Consider the following 21,188-nt stretch of genomic DNA (forward strand, 5'->3'; position numbering starts at 1 on the left):
CCGCTGAGGTTGTCTCGGTAGCGGCAGGCGAAGTGGCGCAGCTCGTCACGGTGGTGGCCGTAACTTCGGCGGCGGCAAGGTGACGGCGAGAACGTTATCAAAACACTTCTCCTGGTCTTGGCTGTGAGCCTGAGAGCAGTCGAAAGCTGCCTAGGCCATCGCCGTGTGGCCTTTTATTCTTCCCTGCCGGGAAATGAAACGCGAGAAAGTCTGCCACCTATCGGCGGCGCTCTCGTATAGCTTCGCGGGCCGTAGTCTGGCCCACGCGCTCGGCGCGTGATCGGTTGGCGCGCGCGCGGCGCGCGTACCGTATCGATTGTGCGGTCGGAAGACCGCCACAGTACCCTCCTGGTTGAGGGTGAGCCCGGGTTAGGCGAGGTTGAATCGGACCGAAGGCCTTGATGTCCTCCCGGCTCTGGTTTTGACCTCTGTGATTGGTTGCTCCTTTTGCTCTGTCTCCTCATTCTCCTTGGCTGTTTGGCTGTGGCTGTCTTCCTCCAAGGTGTAGGCTGGTTTGATGCGATCTATTGAAACATTGATAGTTCTACCGTTAATTTTTAGTTTGAAAGTTTTTTTACCTCGGTTTACCACTTCGTATGGGCCGTCATACGGAGGTTGTAATGCTCCATGTGGTGCGTCGTGCCTTAAGAACACCCTTGGAGTTGTTTGCATGTTTTTGAAGACAAATGTAGATCTCTCACCATGACGTTTGATTTTCGGTCTTAGCCGATTTATCGTCTGCTTCAATCTCGTTATCAGGTCGTCTGTGTCTGCTTTACTGGTTGTCTCTTGCGTGCTTAGGAATTGTCCTGGTAAGCGGATTGATTCTCCAAACACTAGTTCCGCTGGTGTTGCGTTTAGGTCCTCCTTCCAAGCTGCCCTGATGCCCATTAGTATTACTGGTAATACTTTGGTTTAGTGTGTGGTTTCATGGCGCTTTATAGCTGCCTTCATCTGTCGATGAAATCTCTCTACCATCCCGTTAGCTGCTGGGTGGTAGGCTGTTGTCCGGATGTGATTGGATGCAGTCAAGCGTGTTAATCTCCGGAAGAGGTCTGCTTCAAACTGGCGTCCTTGGTCCGTTGTTATCCTGGTCGGAGTGCCGTATCTCGCTATCCATTCTCTGAATATGTATTCGGCTATTGTTTCTGCCGTTATGTCGGGCACCGGGATTGCTTCTGGCCATCGTGTGAATCGGTCGATGATGGTTAGGCAATACTTGTATTCTTTTGACATTGAAAGAGGCCCCACCAGGTCGACGTGTATGTGTTCGAATCTCCTCGTCGGAGTTCTGAAGTTTCCAACTGGCGAGTTGTTGTGTCTGGTGATCTTAGATCTCTGGCAATGGGTGCATGCCTATGCCCACTGCTTGCAATCTTTCTGGATCCCAGGCCATACGTAACGCTCTGCTACCATCCTGGCCGTTGCCTTCGTTCCTGGGTGCGACAAGCCATGCAGGGATTGAAAGACCTGCTGTCTATATGGCTTTGTCACGTAAGGTCGAGCTGTTGGCGTGGACGTGTCGCATAGTATGGTTGTCTTGCTTCCTGGGACGGGGATCTCTGTGAGCCGTAGTGATTTGCTATTCTCTCTTAGCTCTTTTGTTTCTGGTTCTTCCTTCTGTGATCTGGCCAGTGCTTCGAAGTCGATGGCCTGGTGTACTGCATCCACCCTCGATAAGGCGTCGGCTACGACATTGTCTTTTCCTGACACATGTCGTATGTCCGTGGTGAACTGTGCAATATATTCGAGGTGTCGTGTCTGCCGTGGTGAGCTTCGTAGAGGATCCTGGTTGAGGGCGTATATCAAAGGTTTGTGTTCGGTATATACCACGAAGTTCCTTCCTTCAAACATGTGCCTGAAGTGTTTTATTGCCGTGTATATCCCTAGGAGCTCGCGATCGTACGGGCTGTACTTTGTCTGTGCGCGGTTGAGCTTCTTACTCAGGAACGCGAGTGGCTGCCATCCCTCGTTCGTCCTCTGCTGCATTACCGCTCCTATTGCCATCTCTGAGGCGTCTGTCGTTACCGCTAGTTCTGCTCTCGGGTCCGGATGTGCCAGTACGGTAGCTCGAGATAGGCTATCTTTGCAGCTCTGGAAAGCCTTCTCCGTTTCCGCTGTCCATGGGAATGGTTTTTTGCCTTTCATCTGAGGCCCCTTGAGCATCTCGTTCAACAGGGCTTGATCCTTTGCTGCGCCTGGAATGAAACGGCGGTAAAAGTTTATCGTGCCCAAGAATCGTCGTAGCTGCTTTATGGTCTGAGGTTTGGGGAATTTCCGGATTGCCTCTACTTTCTCTGGCAGAGGTGTGGTACCCTCGGCTGATACCAGGTATCCCAGAAACTTTACTTGTTTTGCGCTGAATACGCATTTTGCCGGATTGACTTTTATTCCGTATTGTTCTAATCTTTCGAACAATTGGCGTAGGTGGTCTCTGTGTTCTTCTTCCGTGTTTGATGCTACGATGATGTCATCGATGTAGGCATAACAGAAGTTGAGGTCCCTCAGTATTTCGTCTATGAACCTCTGGAACGTCTGTGCTGCGTTGCAAAGTCCAAATGGCATGTAGAGGTACTCAAATAAGCCAAAGGGCGTAGTGATCGCCGTTTTTGGTATGTCGTCCGGGTTTACGGGTATTTGATTGTATGCACGTACGAGGTCCAATGTGCTGAAGATCCTCTTCCCGTGGAAAGTTTGCGCAAAATTTTCAATGTGAGGTACTGGGTACCTGTCGGCCTCTGTTCTTGCGTTTACTCCGCGGTAGTCTCCGCAGGCTCGCCATGTACCGTTTCCTTTCGGTACCATGTGTAGTGGCGATGCCCACGGGCTTTTTGAAGGCCATATTATCCCTTCTTGTAGTAGGAGATTGAACTCCGTTTTGGCCGCTTGGAGTTTGTCCGGAGCCAGTCGGCGTGGACGACAGGCCTCTGGTTGACCTTTCGTTGTTTTAATGTAATGTGTAGTGCTGTGCCTTCCTAGCTTAGCCTTGGTGCTGGGGTTCATGATTCCTGGATACTTGGCCAGGATATCATGATATCCCGTTTCTATCCTCAGAGTTTTTATTGATGTCAGCTTGCTCGTGCCAGTGGATCCGGGCGCCGCGAGTCCTGTCTGCCCGTCGATTAGCTTCTTATTTCTCACGTCCGGTAGCAGGTGATAGTACGACTAGAAGTCTGACCTGATTATTGGTACTGTTACGTCTGCGACGATGAATCGCCATGGGTGTGCTCTTCTCAATCCGAAATCTGGCTGCAGAGTGGTGAATCCGTATGTTTCTATTACGGATCCGTTCGCCGCGAAGAGTTGATAAACTCCTGTTTTTCTCTCTCCCTGAGTACTGATGTAGGAAAATACGCTGACGTCTGATCCGGTATCTATGAGGTATCTCTTCTGGGTCGTGCGGTCTGTGACGTACAGGCGGCGGGATCCGGGGTTGTTGTCATTGGCCGCCTTCATTGACTGCCCTCCTTGTTTTCCGCCTTGAATGTGCACGGTTGAGTACACTTCTGTGCCTCCGCTCCGAAACGGCGGTGGCAATAACAGACTCCGTCTCGGCGGGGTGTCTTGCTGCGTAGGCGGCTTCGGCTGCGATTTCTCTGACGGTTTCTGCCTTGGGCTTGGATGGATTTGACCATCTTTTCTACTTGCAGAGTGAGTGCTGCTATTTGTTTGCTCAGCGCGTCCCCTTGTGCCTCGTCTGTGTTTGCGGTTGTACTTGTGGGCGTTGGCGCGGTTGTCGCCAGGACGAGCGCCTTGCTGTTGACCTCGTGTATTCGGTCAGCCTGATCCGCTACATCTTCCAGTCTATCCTCCGTCCGTGTAGCCAAGATAGCTTGTGTTTGTGGGGGTAGTCGCCCTAACCAGAGCGTTTGTAGGAGTTCGTTCGAGACGGTGGTCCCGGCTAGTGTCGATAAGTGCCGGAAAAATTGCGATGGCTTCCTGTCTCCTAGCTCCTTGTGCTCTAGTAGCTGTCTGATCCGTTGCCCCTGTGCTGTTGACCTTCAGTCTGGCCCACGCGCTCGGCGCGTGATCGGTTGGCGCGCGCGCGGCGCGCGTACCGTATCGATTGTGCGGTCGGAAGACCGCCACAGTCTCTATAATTTTTTAAATATTTTTTTAAAGTCGGCTTTATTTAAAAAAAAAATTTTTATTTTATACTTTTTTAGTGCTTCATTAAATTAATATGAATAACTATTATTGGATATTTCCTTACTGCTCCGTACCCTGATATTTTAGCGCGATATTTTATGTACTAAAACCTTTCTGGAGAATTGCTCTATAGGACAGTGAAAACCGCATTTAAATCCGTTCAGTAGTTTTAAAGAAAATCGTAGTCATACATACATACATACACGCCGAATATAGAACCTCCATTTTTTGAAGTCGGTTAAAAAATAAAGATAATATAATTTTCAATGATAGTCTTAAACCTCGGGATGTTTAATTTTTGTGAGTTTTATAATAGAAAAGGAACTGTTTTTCTTGCTTCTCACATCTATTTCTTGAACTTAATCATCATCTACATCATTATCGCTGAAATATAATAAACATTTTGCATCTTCAATTAATTCTTTCTTTTTATGTCCCATAATTTTTCGCGAATTAGATATTATTGGATTTGAAGCAATTATCAAATTATTAAAAATATCTTCATTATTTTGTATTCGCGACAGTTTTTGCAAATGATTTTTTCTATATTTTCTAAAATATTTATGGTTTGCTTCCTGAGCATCTTCAGATAATTGTCCTATTGGTATGATAGCATTTTTTATAATATCATTGCCATGAATCAATAATTTGTGGACTGAGACTGGCATGTAATACCATGGGTATAATGATACAAATAATTCGGCAGTTCTAAAAGCATAAGATTCGAATTCCGACACGTTAATTCTATTCCCGCTAGCGATTACTTGCAACAAAACTTCAAATCGAGTTATTAAGTTCTTATCTAAACCTGTAATGGCAGCTGATAATTCTAGATTAGCAAAAAATTTTCTGGCCGTGTTGCCATCATTGAATGTACCTTTTCCTTGTTGCACGAAGTCTATCAAGAGACCTGCTTTTGTTCTGAAGGCAGTCTGTATTTCTCTTTTTCTTTGCTTGACTTCTCGTTTATGACTCTCATTCCTCGCTGACCAACATTTGATATTAATTTTATACGAAATATGTAATAAGCATTCAAAACAGCAAATCCAGCAATGTAATCGTAATTGTAATGTAATTGTAATCGTAACGGCTAGCTATCTATTTTGATTTCAAATTTTTTGTAAAATTTATGAATTTTCGTTTCAATGGTTCCAACGCAATTTTAGGTAATTCAGTATCAATACATGATATTATGTGGCTTATTAGAGCCTCATAATTTGAGAAATCAAGATTATTTGCACGCATACAATTAAAAAGTTGACGATTTGTTCGGAAATTTTCCATTTTGCGAGCGTGTTAATCTTCTATATATTTTATATATTCTATATATTTTTTACTGTACCCTAAAAAGGACGCAAAGTGAATTGTATAAAGCAACGACATAAATCAAAACTTTCAAAATCAAAGTCTTTAATCGACTACTGATCGAGAAAGACTGACGAAAAGTTCTTATCTCCGCAGTATTTATTTTCTCCCTCTTTTCTTCCCTCCTTTCCCCTTCCTTCCTTCCTCCCCCCTCTCCCCTCGAGGAGAACGAATAATTTAACGTAGAGCAATCTTATTGGTCCATGGATTTACAGAATGCGCAATACTCCAAATACATTTATCCAATAATATTTATTATATTGCTATTATATTAATTAATGTAATTAATTGTTATAAAATATGGATGTAATTAATCGTTATAAAATAACAATATTTAAACAAATTATATATCCCCCTTCGTCTTTTTTTTATGAGAAAATAAACATCCATATTCACTCGACATGATCAAATTTGAGCTATTCATGGACGACGTTCGACTATGTCGAGTGAACTTTGAGGTCAATTATCTCAAAAAGAGGGACGAAGGGGAATGAATGATCATATATGGCCAAAAACTAGGCACTTTGTCCTATCAAATGGCGCAGAGCAAACTTTAATCCATTCTAATCCACAAACTTTTTTCCTGTTTGAAAATTAAAGTAAGAAATTTTTAATAGTCGAATATGTCGTGTATATTTATTAATATATAATAGTACTCAAATGACATAAAACTAAAATAAATATGTTTTTTGAACCCTAATAAATAAGTTCTGATAGGCATTTAACTCATATTCGCAGTTATACTTTCGGCGGAGACTTTAGAAGGTAACCTAGCAAATTACTAGAATTTCAGTATTCACGAAAATGTCATACTTTATCAGATCATTTTGAGGAAACAACAAAGGATAAGATCAATTATAACTACATTTATTTATAGTTTAGGATATATATTAACATAAAATTTCGTCAAAATTTGAATTATACGTTTTTCATTTTTTCGTCCAATATCCGGTTTTTGATAGATTCGCCCCACTGTGTGCCGGCTGCCAAAGAACTCGACGAGACGCAGCGATGCTACCTGCCACACCACGGGGTACTCACCGCCTAAGACGAACGACACCTTCAAGATACGTGTTGTGTTCAACGGCACGACTAGGCTCCGGTGACTCACTCAACTCGCACCTTCTCACTGGGCCAAATCTATTGCCGGCACTAACTGACGTGCTGCTGAGATGGAGACGACATCGCTACGTGATAATAGCTGATATCCAAAAAATGTATCGCCAGATCTCACTGCATCCTAGCGATCGAACATATCAACGGATACTCTGGCGACTGAAAAACTCACCCGAGCTGCTAGAGATGCTATTTACGACAGTCACCTACGGACTAGCGAGCTCGCCATTCCAAGCAATCCGAACGATGCGACAACTCGCCAAGGACGAGCGACATGCCTACTCTCGGGCAGCGTCCATTCTGGAGGAGGAGACATACGTCGACGACGTACTCTCCCGAGCGGACACCGAAGACGACGCAAGGGAACTCGTCCACGAACTAACTTCACTGTGCATGGCGGGCGGCTTTCCGCTACGAAAGTGGGCGGCGAACAAAGCCGTGATACTCAAGGACGTGCCAACAGAGCACAGGCAAGTGAAGGACTTCGACCTCTGGGATCAGAACGCCAGTCACGCCACGCTAGGCGTGCAATGGCACCCACAGAATGACACCTTCGGCTTCAAGGTCCGGCCGGTGGAAACCACAAGCATCACGAAGCGAACAGCCCTCTCACACACAGCTCGACTGTTCGATCCACTCGGCTGGTTGGCCCCAGCAATCATCCTAGCCAAAATGCTGATCCAGACTGCCTGGCTGCAACATCTCGATTGGGACGAGCCTCTCCCCCCTCGAGATCAGCAGGATTGGCAACAACTTCTACGCGAACTGCCGATGGTCGAAGCAAAGCGGATCCCGAGATGGCTGCACACGGGCAGCTCCAGCTCTCGTCTGGAAATCCATGGCTTTGCAGACGCATCGGAGAGAGCGTATGCGGCGGTCATATACCTGAAGGCGAGCACAGACGGCGGGCGGAGCGTGGTCACTCTCCTCACCGCCAAGAGCAAGGTCGCGCCCGTCAAACGGGTTACCTTGCCACGCCTCGAGCTCAGCGCTGCAGCCATGCTGACTAGGCTGGCGGCGAGAGCGCAGGAAACACTGAAGCTCGTGGTGTCGCAAATTCATTTATACTCGGACTCCAAAGTGACGCTGGCATGGATTCGGGGGCACCCCTCTCGCTGGACAACATACGTCGCCAACCGGGTGGCGGAGATACAGCAGCTGCTACCGGAGGCAGTATGGCATCACGTGCCAAGCCGGGACAACCCCGCGGACTGCGCCTCACGTGGAATGCAGCCCAGTGAGCTGGTGGAGTTCGGACTGTGGTGGCAAGGACCATCGTGGCTGACGGAGAACGCACCACTCCCACTACGGACCTCGCCGCGCCTGGCAGAGGACGAGGTTCCCGAGAAGCGGGCACACATTAACACAGTGACCATAAAGCCACCCGAATCGGATATGCTGCTTCGATTTTCAACGCTGCGACGCCTGCTACGCGTCTCAGCATGGTGCCGACGCTGGTTACGGGCGATCCAAGTCTGACAATTATCTGTTTCAGGCACATCACTGACTCCGCAGGAACTGGAAGGCGCCCTGGCGACATGGATACGAGAGGCCCAAGCAGCCTGGTTCTCGGAGGAAATCAAAGCCCTCGATCGTGACAAGCAGCTTCCGAGGCGGAGCGCATTGCAACGCCTCAGCCCATTTCTCGATCACGACCACGTCCTCAGAGTGGGAGGACGACCGAAGCACGCAATCTTAAGCGACGATGAACGACATCCGGCCATCCTTCCTCGAGATTCGTGGCTCACAACGCTGATCATCCACGACCAGCATAGGCGAACGCTCCATGGAGGCGTTCAGTTAACCCTCGCCTCTCTCCGACAGAGATTGTGGATCCCAGGAGGGAGAGCACGAGACGACTCCACCATGCCAGTGGCCCCTTGCCCGAATCACCGAGGTGCATCCAGGCGAGGACGGACAAGTGCGGGTGGTGACAGCGCGAACGGCCACCACGACCCTCACCAGACCGGTGGCAAAAATCATCCCGCTTCCACAAACGGGCGACCAACACCAGACAACGTCGTCCTAGGACCAGACGAGGCGGGCGATATGTTCGAGAAGTCGAACATGTGCCGCGCGCGCCTGACAAATGCGCGCCCGGCCAACACGCGCTTATCAGATTGCGCGGCTCGCCGCGGCGCGTCGCCGGCTCACGTACAATTACTCGCGTTTAAAGTACGTTCGAGTAGCAATTTAAGGCGAAGCCGCGCACAGACCAGCATTGAATCCTACCGCTATACTCGGCGATCTAGCCTTGAGGAAGCGTTGAGAGACTCGAAATTATTACATCTTTTGTCGCGTCGAGTGAGATTTTATCTCCTCCGCGCAGTAACTATCGAGCGTCGAGAGACTTCTCCTCCGCTCATTGCACTCCTGTGGAGCCATCGTGGCCCCCTCCAAGCCCGACGCCCCTTCCGGGCCCGGCACAGTGGAAGCGGAGGCGCGGAGTGGCCCCACTCCGACTACGGCCAGAAGGAAGAGGTGCCGAACCAGGACGCGGAGCCAGAGACGACGGAAGCGCCTCTCCTACCCGCCGGTACCTCAGGAGCGGCACACGAAGGAGGCGGAGCCCGCTAAACCGGTGTCGCAGGAGCGGCACCAAGAGCCACCGGCCCTTGTGCAATCTCGTCTGGCCAACCAGCCAGTGCCGCAGGAGCGGCAGGCAACGAGACGGGAGCTGGACAAGGAACAGGCGATACGTCCGTGGAAGCTCATTCCCTTGGAGCTCCCGGAGGTGCGCCGCACCAGGCCAGCCGGACTGACGCTCCCGAAACGGGATTGCCGCATTTCTCGGCCACCGGCTCTCCACCTGATCCGCGTTAAGGAGACGCGAACCACAGCGTGCCAGACGGTGCTCAGGAGAGCTTTCCTGGCTCCGTCATCGCCAGCGGACCCACCGGATCAACCGACGGACAAGCCACCTCGCACCCCGGGCTCTAAAATCGACCTCAATAACAACTCAGTCCCCTCTGAGCCCCTTGCAAAGAAGGCCATCCGCCAAATTAACTTTTAAACCGTGCATTAGCACTTATATTTTTTGATTAGGCGCCTACAAGGCGCCGCCTAAGACAATGCAAACACAAGGTACATAATTTAGACAGAATATATTGTTTTTGTTACCAAATCTTGTCTCGCTGACTCACCGCCACCGTCCTGATCCCTATTGCGACCCCACGATATCGAACAGCTACATATAATGCAAAAGTTCTGTCCTGATACCGCGCTCTTTTATTGCTTTTTACTTGAAGGAAATAATATTAAATAATGAACGCATGTAAAAATAACAATTATATCTCATATGATAATTGATATTATTACATGTAATAAAATATACACAATAAAGGGAATAATTGAAATAAATACTTCTAATTATTACACGGTTTTAATAAAGATCGCAAGCAGCGGTTGAAACGCTGATGATTTTATAAAAATAAGAATTTGTGATTGGAATATGGAAAGAAGTGAGACAATTTTATTTCAGCAAGACATAATTAACGTTGAATAGGTTATAAAATATTAAGATATGGGTACACATGAACTATGTGGAACCTATTAATAGAAATTTTTACTCACCAATTTCCCTGAATGCACACCTATCATTCACGTAGAAAGATTTTCTTTAATATACATTTTTTTACGCACACGTACAGAATTTTTATGTACACTGAACGCTTCTATAATGACTTGTAACTGTCGTTACACGATAGCGAGGGGTTCCGGACTCCTCGTTATAATACCGACACATAACGACAACTTACCGATGCTTTTTGGTACAAATAACGACGAAATTTGTTGACACTTGCTTACAGAATCGCATTTGTCGTTACAGGACATCTCGTTATATTAACGAACCAAAAACTGTCGTTATGAGCACATAACGACTGCATAACGAGTTACAGAATCGCGCTACAGTCGGGGTGATCCGTATTTTACTGTCACTTATCACGCGAATAACGTCCCAACGCCAGGAGTCAATCGGTGCGAACAATATTCTCACGCAAATAATCGGTCGACGCGGACGATATTCTCACGCAGTTATCATCCTACGCGTAGGTAATCTAAGTGTCCGGACGCGAATCGCGAGCGACGCAATTACCAGCGCGAACAACCGTCTGACGCATTTAATACCATCCCGCGATTAATATTCGGCCGGGTAAATTACTACGCACAACGAGACACGCGGACGTAAACGCGAAGGGCGTGAGAAATGGCGTACTCGCGATATCGAACGTCGTCATCAGCGCGCTTACCGCGATTTCCAGGAGTCGTAGATTTCGGTCGCGATCCCACGGCCACGAGACCAGTCCGGGGCCCCTCGCTTTCGCTGTCGATCGCCAAATCCGCCTTGTCGGCGAGTACGTGATTATCGCGAATATTCCCGAGCGAGAGCGCTACCCGGGGAGCGATGTTGTGGCTTTACATGATTATGTTACGCGAGGCAACCTCACCGTAAGTCGATTCTCTCCCGAAAATCCTCGCCGTCGTCCCAAGGGTAGGAAAAATACAGCCCGAAATCTTATGCGCCTCAAAGGGCGACTCCGGTCGCAAAACCGAGCACAACGGTTCGCAGTTACGTGCGTCGGCGATCGAGAACGGCTCAAGAATACTCCCGAAATTTCGCTCGATGGCGGAATCGATAGCGTACCCCACCCCGGGCGTACGCGGTCCCGCGACGCTATAGCGCGGACCAATCAGGGGTGAGCTCGCAGGCTTGCGGTGGATTCTTGCGTAGGGCCGTTAATCACGGCTTTTCGCAGGGCGCCAAACGGTCCTTCGTTCGCGCGGCAATTTTTCCAGGATCCTTCCCGGTAGCGGACGGGACGTGATTGCTTCCGCGTTCCTCTTTGTCGGTCCGGAAATGGTGGCCAACCATCCCGGAATCCGGTCAGTAGGGTGAGGAAAGCAGGTGAGCTGATTTTGCCCCGGCGTCCCAGGGCCCTGCCATTACGGATTCGCCCGCCGCTGTGTTTTGCCGCCGCGCGCGTGTTCTCTCGCGCTCCCCTACTTTTGGCGGCCCGCAAGCACCACCGAGATCCGTTTCTCGTCGTCTGATTCCTCGCCTCTATCCCTGTCGTCGACTCCGTTTTTCCGTGATTCTCAGCATCTTCTCAGGAACTCCGGTTTTCGGCTCGGTGAGGCGCCGCGCAAATGATACAAAATAGAAACAAGGGATTAGAATAATGTACGCAATTTTAATATGCCCCTGGAGATCTCGCATCGATTCATTGGACCGTCCTCGGGCGCGAAAAAAGTTGCAAAACCCACGCCTTGTGACGGCAGCAGGGCGCTGCAACGCTGCAGCGGAACTGCAACGTCACAATATATATATATATATATATATATATATATATATATATATATATATCTGTACTTCCGAAAACGTCCATGCTCAGATTTAGGTGAAACTTTGTGAATAGGTTCCTTTTAGATAGAAAACACATATACCAAAAGGATTTTTTGCGACTCCAAAGTTTAGCAACTTTTTTAACATTTTTAACTTACTTTCTCCGCACATACATTTTCCACGCGAAACAAACCAAAACAGCTCTCAAGTAATGTAAACAACTATAAAATCATACACAAAGTACAAATATATTAGTTTATATACTCTGCTGTATACTCTGCTTTACTGAAAAAAATGGAGCCCTCCGCAAGGGGGCGGAACCTACTGCCTCTACGCATACACTGTCCACGCGAACCGAGGTTCACGTACACCCCCCCGTGCTTTCGGGGGAGGTGCGGTAGTCCCGAAATAGTTCACGCATATACTTTCCACGCGAACCGAGGTTCACGCACACCCCCCCCGTGCTTTTGGGGGAGGTGTGGTAGTCCCGAAATAGTTCACGCATACACTGTCCACGCGAAACGAGGTGCCACATAGGTTCGTGGCGCGCTTTACAAACTCGTTTAAGTAGAGGTGGTATTTCACCTCTACTTCTCACCTCACAGAAGAAGTTTCACCAATGATGTTTATGTTATGACTTTGACGGGTATGATTTTATGGTTGTTTACATTACTTGAGAGCTGTTTTGGTTTGTTTCGCGTGGAAAATGTATGTGCGGAGACAGTAAGTTAAAAATGTTAAAAAAGTTGCTAAACTTTGGAGTCGCAAAAAATCCTTTTAGTATATGTGTTTTCTATCTAAAAGGAACCTATTCACAAAGTTTCATCTAAATCTGAGCATGGACGTTTTCGGAAGTTTCGCCCTGATCGGATTCACTTGTATAAACTACTTCCGTTTCTTCTTGTTCATTTTCTTGTTCAATGCTTGTATGCCCTGGAATAATGACAATAATATCCGCATTAATGAATATAATCTATAATAAAAAAATAGTCGCGCGTTTGGCAGAACAAGTCGATTAATACTGTCATATTAATCAAATAATATTTATAAAATCAATTATATCCTTATGCAGGCTATATTTTGTTAATTGCTTAGAGTTTAGACAATTCATACATTAGCCGATAAGTTAATATGCCGCAATAATCCGTTTGCGTTACATTTTTATTATTACTTAGATTAATCGTTTATATTTTTAAAATTAATTTAATTAAAATTCTCTATAATGTGATAAAATCTCGAACAAAATAACGTACGTACATTACATGTATAACATTCAAATTGGAAAAATATATAAATGTATTAATATATATGTATCAATATTATTACGGCAAATTAATTACCAGTTTTAATAAATAAATATAATACAAATATTAGTAGTGAAAATAACACGTGTTTTACCTGTTGTTTCTTCAATCCGTGGTAGCCTCGCAAATCTACCGCGTCGTCCGCGACGGTTAGGAGGCCTGCCACGACTCCTTCTACTTCTAATTGTAAAGGAAAGTCCGTCATCCGTAAGTGTGTGTAGATTTTCTGATGAAACTATCAAAACAACATGAATACACATTAATGTATAAAATTCATACATAATCGTAAGTAATACTTCTGTGTATGTGTGTGCGTGCGTGCGTGCGTGCGTGCGTGCGTGCGTGCGATGAGCGTTTAAAAAATAAGTTTTAATCGGCCATAAAAAGGAACAGCAGTTAAAAATCTTTTATTTCAAACTAAAAATGCTTTATTTAATTTTTCTACGTAATCGTCGTCGATCTCGATATATTTAATGCATTAGAGTACCAGCTTGTTTGGCTGTGCCAAACAATTTTGCCGCCGGTAAATTAAACGTTAACAAAACAGCTACTGTTTAAAAAATATTGAAATAGAGTGACAATTATATTATAGGCAAAATCCGGATTGTAGGGAAAATGGTTAAAGAGTTCCGAACCAAAATCTGTTAATCAACTGTAAAGAGTTTGCACTGGGATTCTTCCATTATTCTCCTTGACACAGACCCGCGCACGATCTTGCCCCTAATAATTGACACCTATTTCTATACCCCCTGACTTCTTCATTAAAGCTTTTAAAATAAAATGACAACTCACTCGCGACAGATTTCTTTGATATCGACATAAAAGAAAGAAGCTATAACGCCACGTTTGAAAACAACGTAGATTTTAGGGCATATGTTTAGAGAGAAGACCCACTCTCCCTAAAAATAAACCAAAGAAAATTCCTTTAAATTTTCTAACTAAACATATTGCATATTTATAGTCTATAAGATACAAATTATATCTTACATGTCTGCAGATTGCGACTGCGTCTACGAGGTCTCCCGCGACTACGTGGAGGTAAGTCGTTCGTTATAACATTCTCCAGTAATGGTTCTGAATCCGACTCTGATTCGGCAATAATCGTTGCTACATTAATTAAATAGAAAAGATTAGTAGAAAATGAAAGATCTTTTTTTATATGTTTTAAAATATAGATATACAGGGTTTCTATAAAATCTGTTGCCACCCCTATATTTTGGAAACGGCTCAAAATTATAAAAAACCGCGAAATACGTGTTCGATCATTTTGAGAGGCTACTTTTTTAAGGAAGATGGAGAGGTTGTCCCCCCCAAGGGAGAGTCCCAGGGGATCTTAAAAATTTCAAATGGAACCCCCCTGTATTGTATATCATTTGAAAAGGCATAAAAGAAGAAAATTTTTGAAAATTAGCTTTTTCGAACTTTGACCCTAAGTAACTTCCGAACGGATAATCGTATCGATCTCTGGTTTGCGCCAAAAATTTTCTTTTCTTATGCACTTTCAAATGATATACTACAATATAGGGATGGCAATAGACTTTATAGAAACTCAGTATATATATCATACGATATCTATACATATACATGCATTTATAAGATGTATATGCAGGCATAGAGACAAAATTATTAGGCACACCCTTTGTTTCTTCTGAATATCTTGGAACGAATGAGTTTTTTGTTTACGTGTTGTTTTCATCCTTATTGATCTCGTGAATTGTTCAAACAGTTGAGGTATAAAGTCTATTACATATCACTTTAGAGAAACAGCAATATTACTCAGAAAACTGTTTACTTCGTATTTCGACTTTGATTAATACAGACGCAATTATTTCCATTTCACAAACAATTGCTAGACTTATTGTCTGTTCACTGCCTACAGACTGTACCTTAATTGTTTGAACTATTCATGAGATCAATAAAGATAAAAACAGTAAAAAATTTACTCTTATTCAGTTCCAAGATATTCAGAAGAAAAAGGGGGCCTAATAATTTTGTCTGTGTGTGGCTGTGTTTATACTATATACTCTCTAAAGTAGAATCAGTGAAAATATCACTGATTGAAACAGTAAAATAGGATTTCACTGAGAATCAGTGAGTATTTCACTGAACTTCAGTAGAACGTTTACTTTTTGTTTCTTTATCTTATATTTCACTGATTATGGTCAGTGAAAGTAAGATGTCACTGTAAAATCAGTTATCTGTTGGTAATGCTGATTAATGGTGGGAGAAAGCGGAACAGGATTGTGATGTCAGTGATGTGTGAAACACAAGACGAGAAGGTATACGTGACGAAGGACAAAGTGTACATACGATTACGAACAACGAGAGAAGCGGTACTGAGCTAAGCGTGCTTGCGAAAAAGGTGAGATTAAAAGTAAGTACGAAAGTTTCTTGAGCCGTAGTTCATTTACCGCGGATACTGACGAGTACGGTGGCCCAATGGGGCGAGATTATAGTTTGCCAACGGGGAAAAGATGGAGGCCCAACGGGCCCATAGTAAAGCGCGATAAACTGGAGACTGTTTCTCCTTTTTCATTTTCTGCATAAACCACGTCGTATTGAATTAGAGAACTGAACATCAAACAGAATAAAATTATTAATCTCGGTTATCGTTGGAAATAAGATTATATAAAACAAACTATATTATATATATATATATATACATATTTTTTAAATTATTTTAAAGTGTCTAAAAATTGCATTTACAAAATTGCCACAATAATTGTACGTTAACACGTTCGCTGCCGTACTGGAAATGCGATACTTCGGCCAGGAACCGGCTTTGTTTTTTGTAATGTTATGTAGTGAACATGTAACCCATCATGCGGCAGCGCGTGATCGGCACCTGACTGAAGGTACCGCATTACGCGCTGGCACGTGATTGATAGCAAACCTGTTAACGTTAACGTTAAAACTAAAAATAATTTATTTTAATTCCACTAGTTCCAACGATAACCAAACTGCAAATTAATAATTTTATTTACTTTTTTTTCAGATCACACTGAGTGTATAAATTTTATTATGGGAATTGTAAGACAATTTAGAAATTTTAGATTTAGATGCGTTCGAGCACGAATTTATATAAGTACTATAATTTTTATTATTTTTACTCGCAAACATTTCTAATTATAAATAAAATGTGTATTATTATAGGTAAAAAGTTTGAATCTTTTTCCAAAAAAAAAAAAAAATTTATACAAAAATTATCTTCTTTTTCTAGTCCTCAAAACGATAATGCCCTGTTAATAATTATATAATAGCAACAATTTTCTCTATAACTTTTGTACAATTTTTATCAAACAGATATATAAATATTATATAAACATTATATCTGGTGTATCATTTTAAGTGATTCAGCTGAATATCTCTTAAAGTAAAAGAGATTGGAAAAATTGTTTCAGACAAAAGTTGAAAAGCTCTCGAGATTAGCTACAAGAATATGCATTGGAAAATATGGGTTTTCATTTAAGAAATTAAAGGTGTCGTTCACGTGAGCTTTAAACGACTATCCATGGTCAAACCAATGACACCATCTTATGTCCCCCTTCAAACCAAACAACTTTTGTCTGAAATAATTTTTCCAATCTCTTTTACTTTAAGAGATATTCAGCTGAATCACTTAAAATGATTACTGTAATTTTATGACATGTTTTCATACTAAAATTGTAATCTGCCAATCTGTCTTTAATCGTAAAAAAATTATATTTCTTAATTTTATTAGATTTGAAAATTTAAATGAATCAAGTGAAAGATTTGTCAGTCCAAGAATTAGGACAGAAAATTGAGGAACTTACGGATACGGAAACACGGAAAATTTTTAATGGTAAGTGCGTATCAGCTTATTTTAATCTTTATAATATAATTTTTCATTAAATTATGGTTTAAATGATGCTCATAATAATTTCAGGTATCTAAATATATAATCCAAATATAGATAAACAATGCAGTTAAATTGCTTTATGTGTCATAATACTGTTAAAGGAGGGTTAGATAGTTTAACTCAACATTTTCAGACAAAACATGGTCTAACAATTAAAAGAGGATTACAAAAAGGTGGATTTGAATGCGGTCAAGATAAATGTCGTAGGAGATTTTATAATTTCTACTCTTTAAGAAAGCATATACGAAAAGTTCTTTTTTTTCAAGAAAATAATGATTATGATTTTTCTATGAGAAGTACAGATTCTGTTTCTTTACATAATGATGATATGATCATTGATCAAAATGATATGATCATTGATCAAAGTGATATAAATAATACTGATAAACGTACCGAAGAAGAAAATGAAGAGATCCTACAATTTTCTGATAATTTCAACTTGAGAGACTCTATAATAAAAATGATAATTAGGCTTCATTCAAAAGGAACTGTAACCGGAAGCCTTATAAGTGAAATTCTTGATGAATATGCAGAAATTACAAATAGTTTATGTAGAATATTACAAAGTAAAGTTAGACAATTTATGGAATTTAGACAAATACTTGATGATTCTGATGATGTTAGAGATTTGTTAGAATCTTTCGAAATAAGTAAATCTTTTGAAGGCTTGAAAACTGTTGAACAGCAAATGGAAGCTTTAAAATGTACTACAGAATACATTCAATCTCAAGAAATACCTTTGGGTACACGTATTAATAATATACTTGATAGAACAACAGATACTTTTGTACCAAAAAAAATTGTTGAGAGTTGTCAATATGTTCCCATAATTGATTCTTTGTCAATGGTACTTAGAAACAAAGAAATACGCGATGCAATAGAAGCCGAAAAAGAATCAAGTTATAATGGTATTCTTGCTTCCTTTATTGATGGACAACATTTCAAAAATCATCCCTTTTTTCAAAAATATAAGCACGCAATTAGACTTCAATTATATTATGATGAACTAGAAATCACTAATCCGCTTGGCTCTAAAACATGCATTCACAAATTAGGAGTATTCTATTATACTATACAAAATCTTCCGTTTCACATGAATTCTGAGCTTAGTAGCATTCATGTTTTGCTCATTTCTTGTCATGTTGACATAAACAAGTATACAATAAATAAAGTATTGAATCCTTTTCTCCAAGATCTTGCAAAGTTGGAAAGTGATGAAGGAGTTCCTATAGTTTTAGGAAAAGAAAAATATACTTTGCGTGCATCATTAGCTGCATTTTGTGGAGATACATTGGCTGTCCATGACGTATTCAATTTTCTGAGTCCATCCTGTAACTTATTTTGTCGAATGTGTCTTTATACTAGAGAAGATTTACATAACGGAAGTATAGAAATGAGGCAACAAAGGACTGTAGAAGTTTACAACGAGCACTTAAATTTATTACAAAATACTAATTATAGCAATAATACCAAAACTTTAACGGGAATGCATGGAGAATGTTGTTTGCATTCATCTCGGTTTTTCCATATATGTAGAAATTATATTTTTGATCCAATGCACGATATACTTTGTGGTATTGGACCAATGATATTAAAGTTAGTTTTAGCTCATTATGTTACAGAAGAAAAATTCTTTAACATAGAAAATTTCAATGATAGGTTAGTATCATTCCAATATGGTTTCGTAAAAAGGAAAAATAAGCCTTCAGCAAATTTTAATGAAAGATTATTGAATCAAAAGGGAAATACTTTGAATCAAAAAGCTATGCAAATATGGTGTCTTCTTCGTGCTTTTCCCTTTTTAATTTCTGATTGGGTTCCAAAAGCAGACGAGCATTTGCAACTAATTCTTCTTTTGCTAAGATGTATGGAAATAACATTTGCACCAAAAGTTGCAGTTTCCCTCATATCTTATTTGAGAGCTCTTATCACAGATTTTCTGCAGAAATTCAAGAAATTGTTTCCTACTGTAAATATGATAAATAAATTTCATCATTTAATGCATTATCCAGAATGCATTTTGTGGTCAGGACCTCTTCAGTTGTATAATTGCATGCGTTATGAAGCCAAGCATAATGAAATCAAAGTAAGAGCTCAAGTTGTTAACAATTTTAAAAATCCACCTAAAACATTAATAAGAATTACTCAATGCTCTGAAAGTGCTCGATGAGGAAGAGGAGATGCTACAACTTTTCGAGCTGAAACATATAATGGAGAAACAGTTAATGTGCAAGATTGCAAAAGTCGTACATATTTACATAGCGTAGGATATGTTGATGACGACTCTGTATTTAGCACTAACGCTGTAAAAGTAAATGGTGTTGAGTTTCGACTTCGTTTATTAGTATGCCTTGAAGTTGATAAGAAAAGAGAAGATAATCTACCACTTTTTGGACGTATAGATGAAATATTAATGTTAGAAAATAATGAAGTATTTTTCTTGACCTCTACATGTAAAACTCATTTATTTGATACTGATTTTAATGCCTATCATATTGATTTTGAAATGGATGAAGCTTCGCAAGTTTTCATAAATTGTCTTAATCTTGGACATTATAAACCATTTTCTATCTGGTCTGAACCAACATCTAGTCGCTCCTACATTAGTCTACGCCATATATTATTATGACTAATGTATTTTTTCATTGCAGTTCGTCAACTACAGAAATGTTAAACATTTTGTATTACTTTTAAATATATTTTTCAGATATAAATTTTATTAGATTATATAGTGATGTATATGTATAAAATATTTATAAACTTTCTAAATTTTCTATATAAGAAATATCCCAGTGAAAACAGCTTAATCAAGATTATGGCAATATGACATCATTTTGACTTGATTGTTTTCACTGCAGGGATTTATTAATAATAGCTTTTTTTATAAGTCTACTTCCTCTGTCTCTATTCTACATTGCTCTTGTTTTTATTAGTAATTTATATTTCTTGCTAAATTTTTAGATGAAAAAATTGAAGGGTTTTCTTTTTTTTTGCTCAATGAAAATGATTTAAGAAATATGGGATTAAAGATGGGTCCAGTAAAGAAAATTTTACAATTTCTTCAAGATTGTTCTTCTCAGGTAACGTTTTTTCTTTGTCTTTTTGTAATTATATGTTTTTTATTATTTTATTTATTTCTTGTAATTATATAAGCAGACATCAGGACAATCATTTCAAGTGGCGGATGGAACATATGAAGTAGGGGAAAATGGAGAAGTAATAATCTCTTCAGGTTCTCCTTCGTTATTAGGAAATTCCGTGGAAATAGAACCTCAAAGTCCATCTATCAGTAGTAATGCTATTACATCTATGTCAACTAATCCTAGCAATAACCAGGAATCTAAAATATCCAAGAAATGTTTTTCGGTAAAAATTGTGTTTTTTTCTTATGTTTTTTTGTAACAAGAAAATTGGGGAATACAGAATATACTAATACAATAAAAATGTAAATTATATGTTCTAATTCAGCGTTTCAAAACGGTTTATGAGACTCTTTTGAGGCATCTTCAAGGTGATAATATTTTAAAAGCCTGCACAGATGGCATATTCACAGAAGATGATAGACGAAGCCTCGTGAGGGTTGTAACATCCGAACTGGTAAAAGTACATGGAGATAATTAGTAAGTTGGTTATGTGTTTCTGAGAAATTTATTTATATTTAAACTTGCATCTTTATTAGGGTGTGTCATTTTGGAGCAACTTTTTTTTTTATTTCACGAATAGCATATATACTTGCAGGAAGGTAAAATAAGATACCTGTTAAAATTTTAGCTCTTAATATTAATATTAACAGGTCTCTCATCGCGATTTTTTATTTTTCACTTAGTAAGATAGAAAAAATTTTATAACTATCTAACAAACAGTAATACAGCATTGCGCCACATAGATTTTCTGTAGTAAATTTACCGCTTTACAAAAAAGATCTCTTATTATTTTTTTATAAATTCAACCGTTCAAAAGATATTCAAAGTTAAAGTTTGATAAATTTTATAAAACTTGTTTTTGCTTCTTATGAATGTTGTATCATATC

General features: G+C 41.2%; 3 protein-coding genes across 3 annotated transcripts; 2 read left to right on the forward strand and 1 right to left on the reverse strand.

Annotated features, from left to right (window-relative positions):
* Positions 1–369: 369 nt before the first annotated feature.
* On the reverse strand, positions 370–891 carry LOC112457815. The gene has a single exon (XM_025021083.1). It carries the CDS (start codon positions 889–891, stop codon positions 370–372), a length of 522 nt encoding a protein of 173 aa, XP_024876851.1.
* A 5,838-nt stretch (positions 892–6,729) lies between these two features.
* On the forward strand, positions 6,730–9,643 carry LOC112457813. Its single transcript, XM_025021081.1, has 3 exons — positions 6,730–8,103; positions 8,146–8,681; positions 9,124–9,643. Exons 1-3 carry the CDS (start codon positions 6,730–6,732, stop codon positions 9,641–9,643), a joined length of 2,430 nt encoding a protein of 809 aa, XP_024876849.1.
* Positions 9,644–15,311: 5,668 nt separating this feature from the next.
* On the forward strand, positions 15,312–20,778 carry LOC112457814 (the record flags this gene model as incomplete). The annotated part of the gene is made up of 5 exons (XM_025021082.1): positions 15,312–15,652; positions 17,000–17,101; positions 20,120–20,238; positions 20,315–20,524; positions 20,627–20,778. Coding segments are annotated over exons 2-5 (569 nt in total), but the record flags the coding sequence as incomplete, so codon positions are not given.
* Between the last annotated feature and the right edge of the window lie 410 nt (positions 20,779–21,188).

The sequence above is a fragment of the Temnothorax curvispinosus genome, unplaced genomic scaffold, assembly GCF_003070985.1.
Source record: "Temnothorax curvispinosus isolate PA1 unplaced genomic scaffold, ASM307098v1 QBEX01008330.1, whole genome shotgun sequence".
Taxonomy (NCBI): Eukaryota; Metazoa; Arthropoda; class Insecta; order Hymenoptera; family Formicidae; genus Temnothorax; species Temnothorax curvispinosus.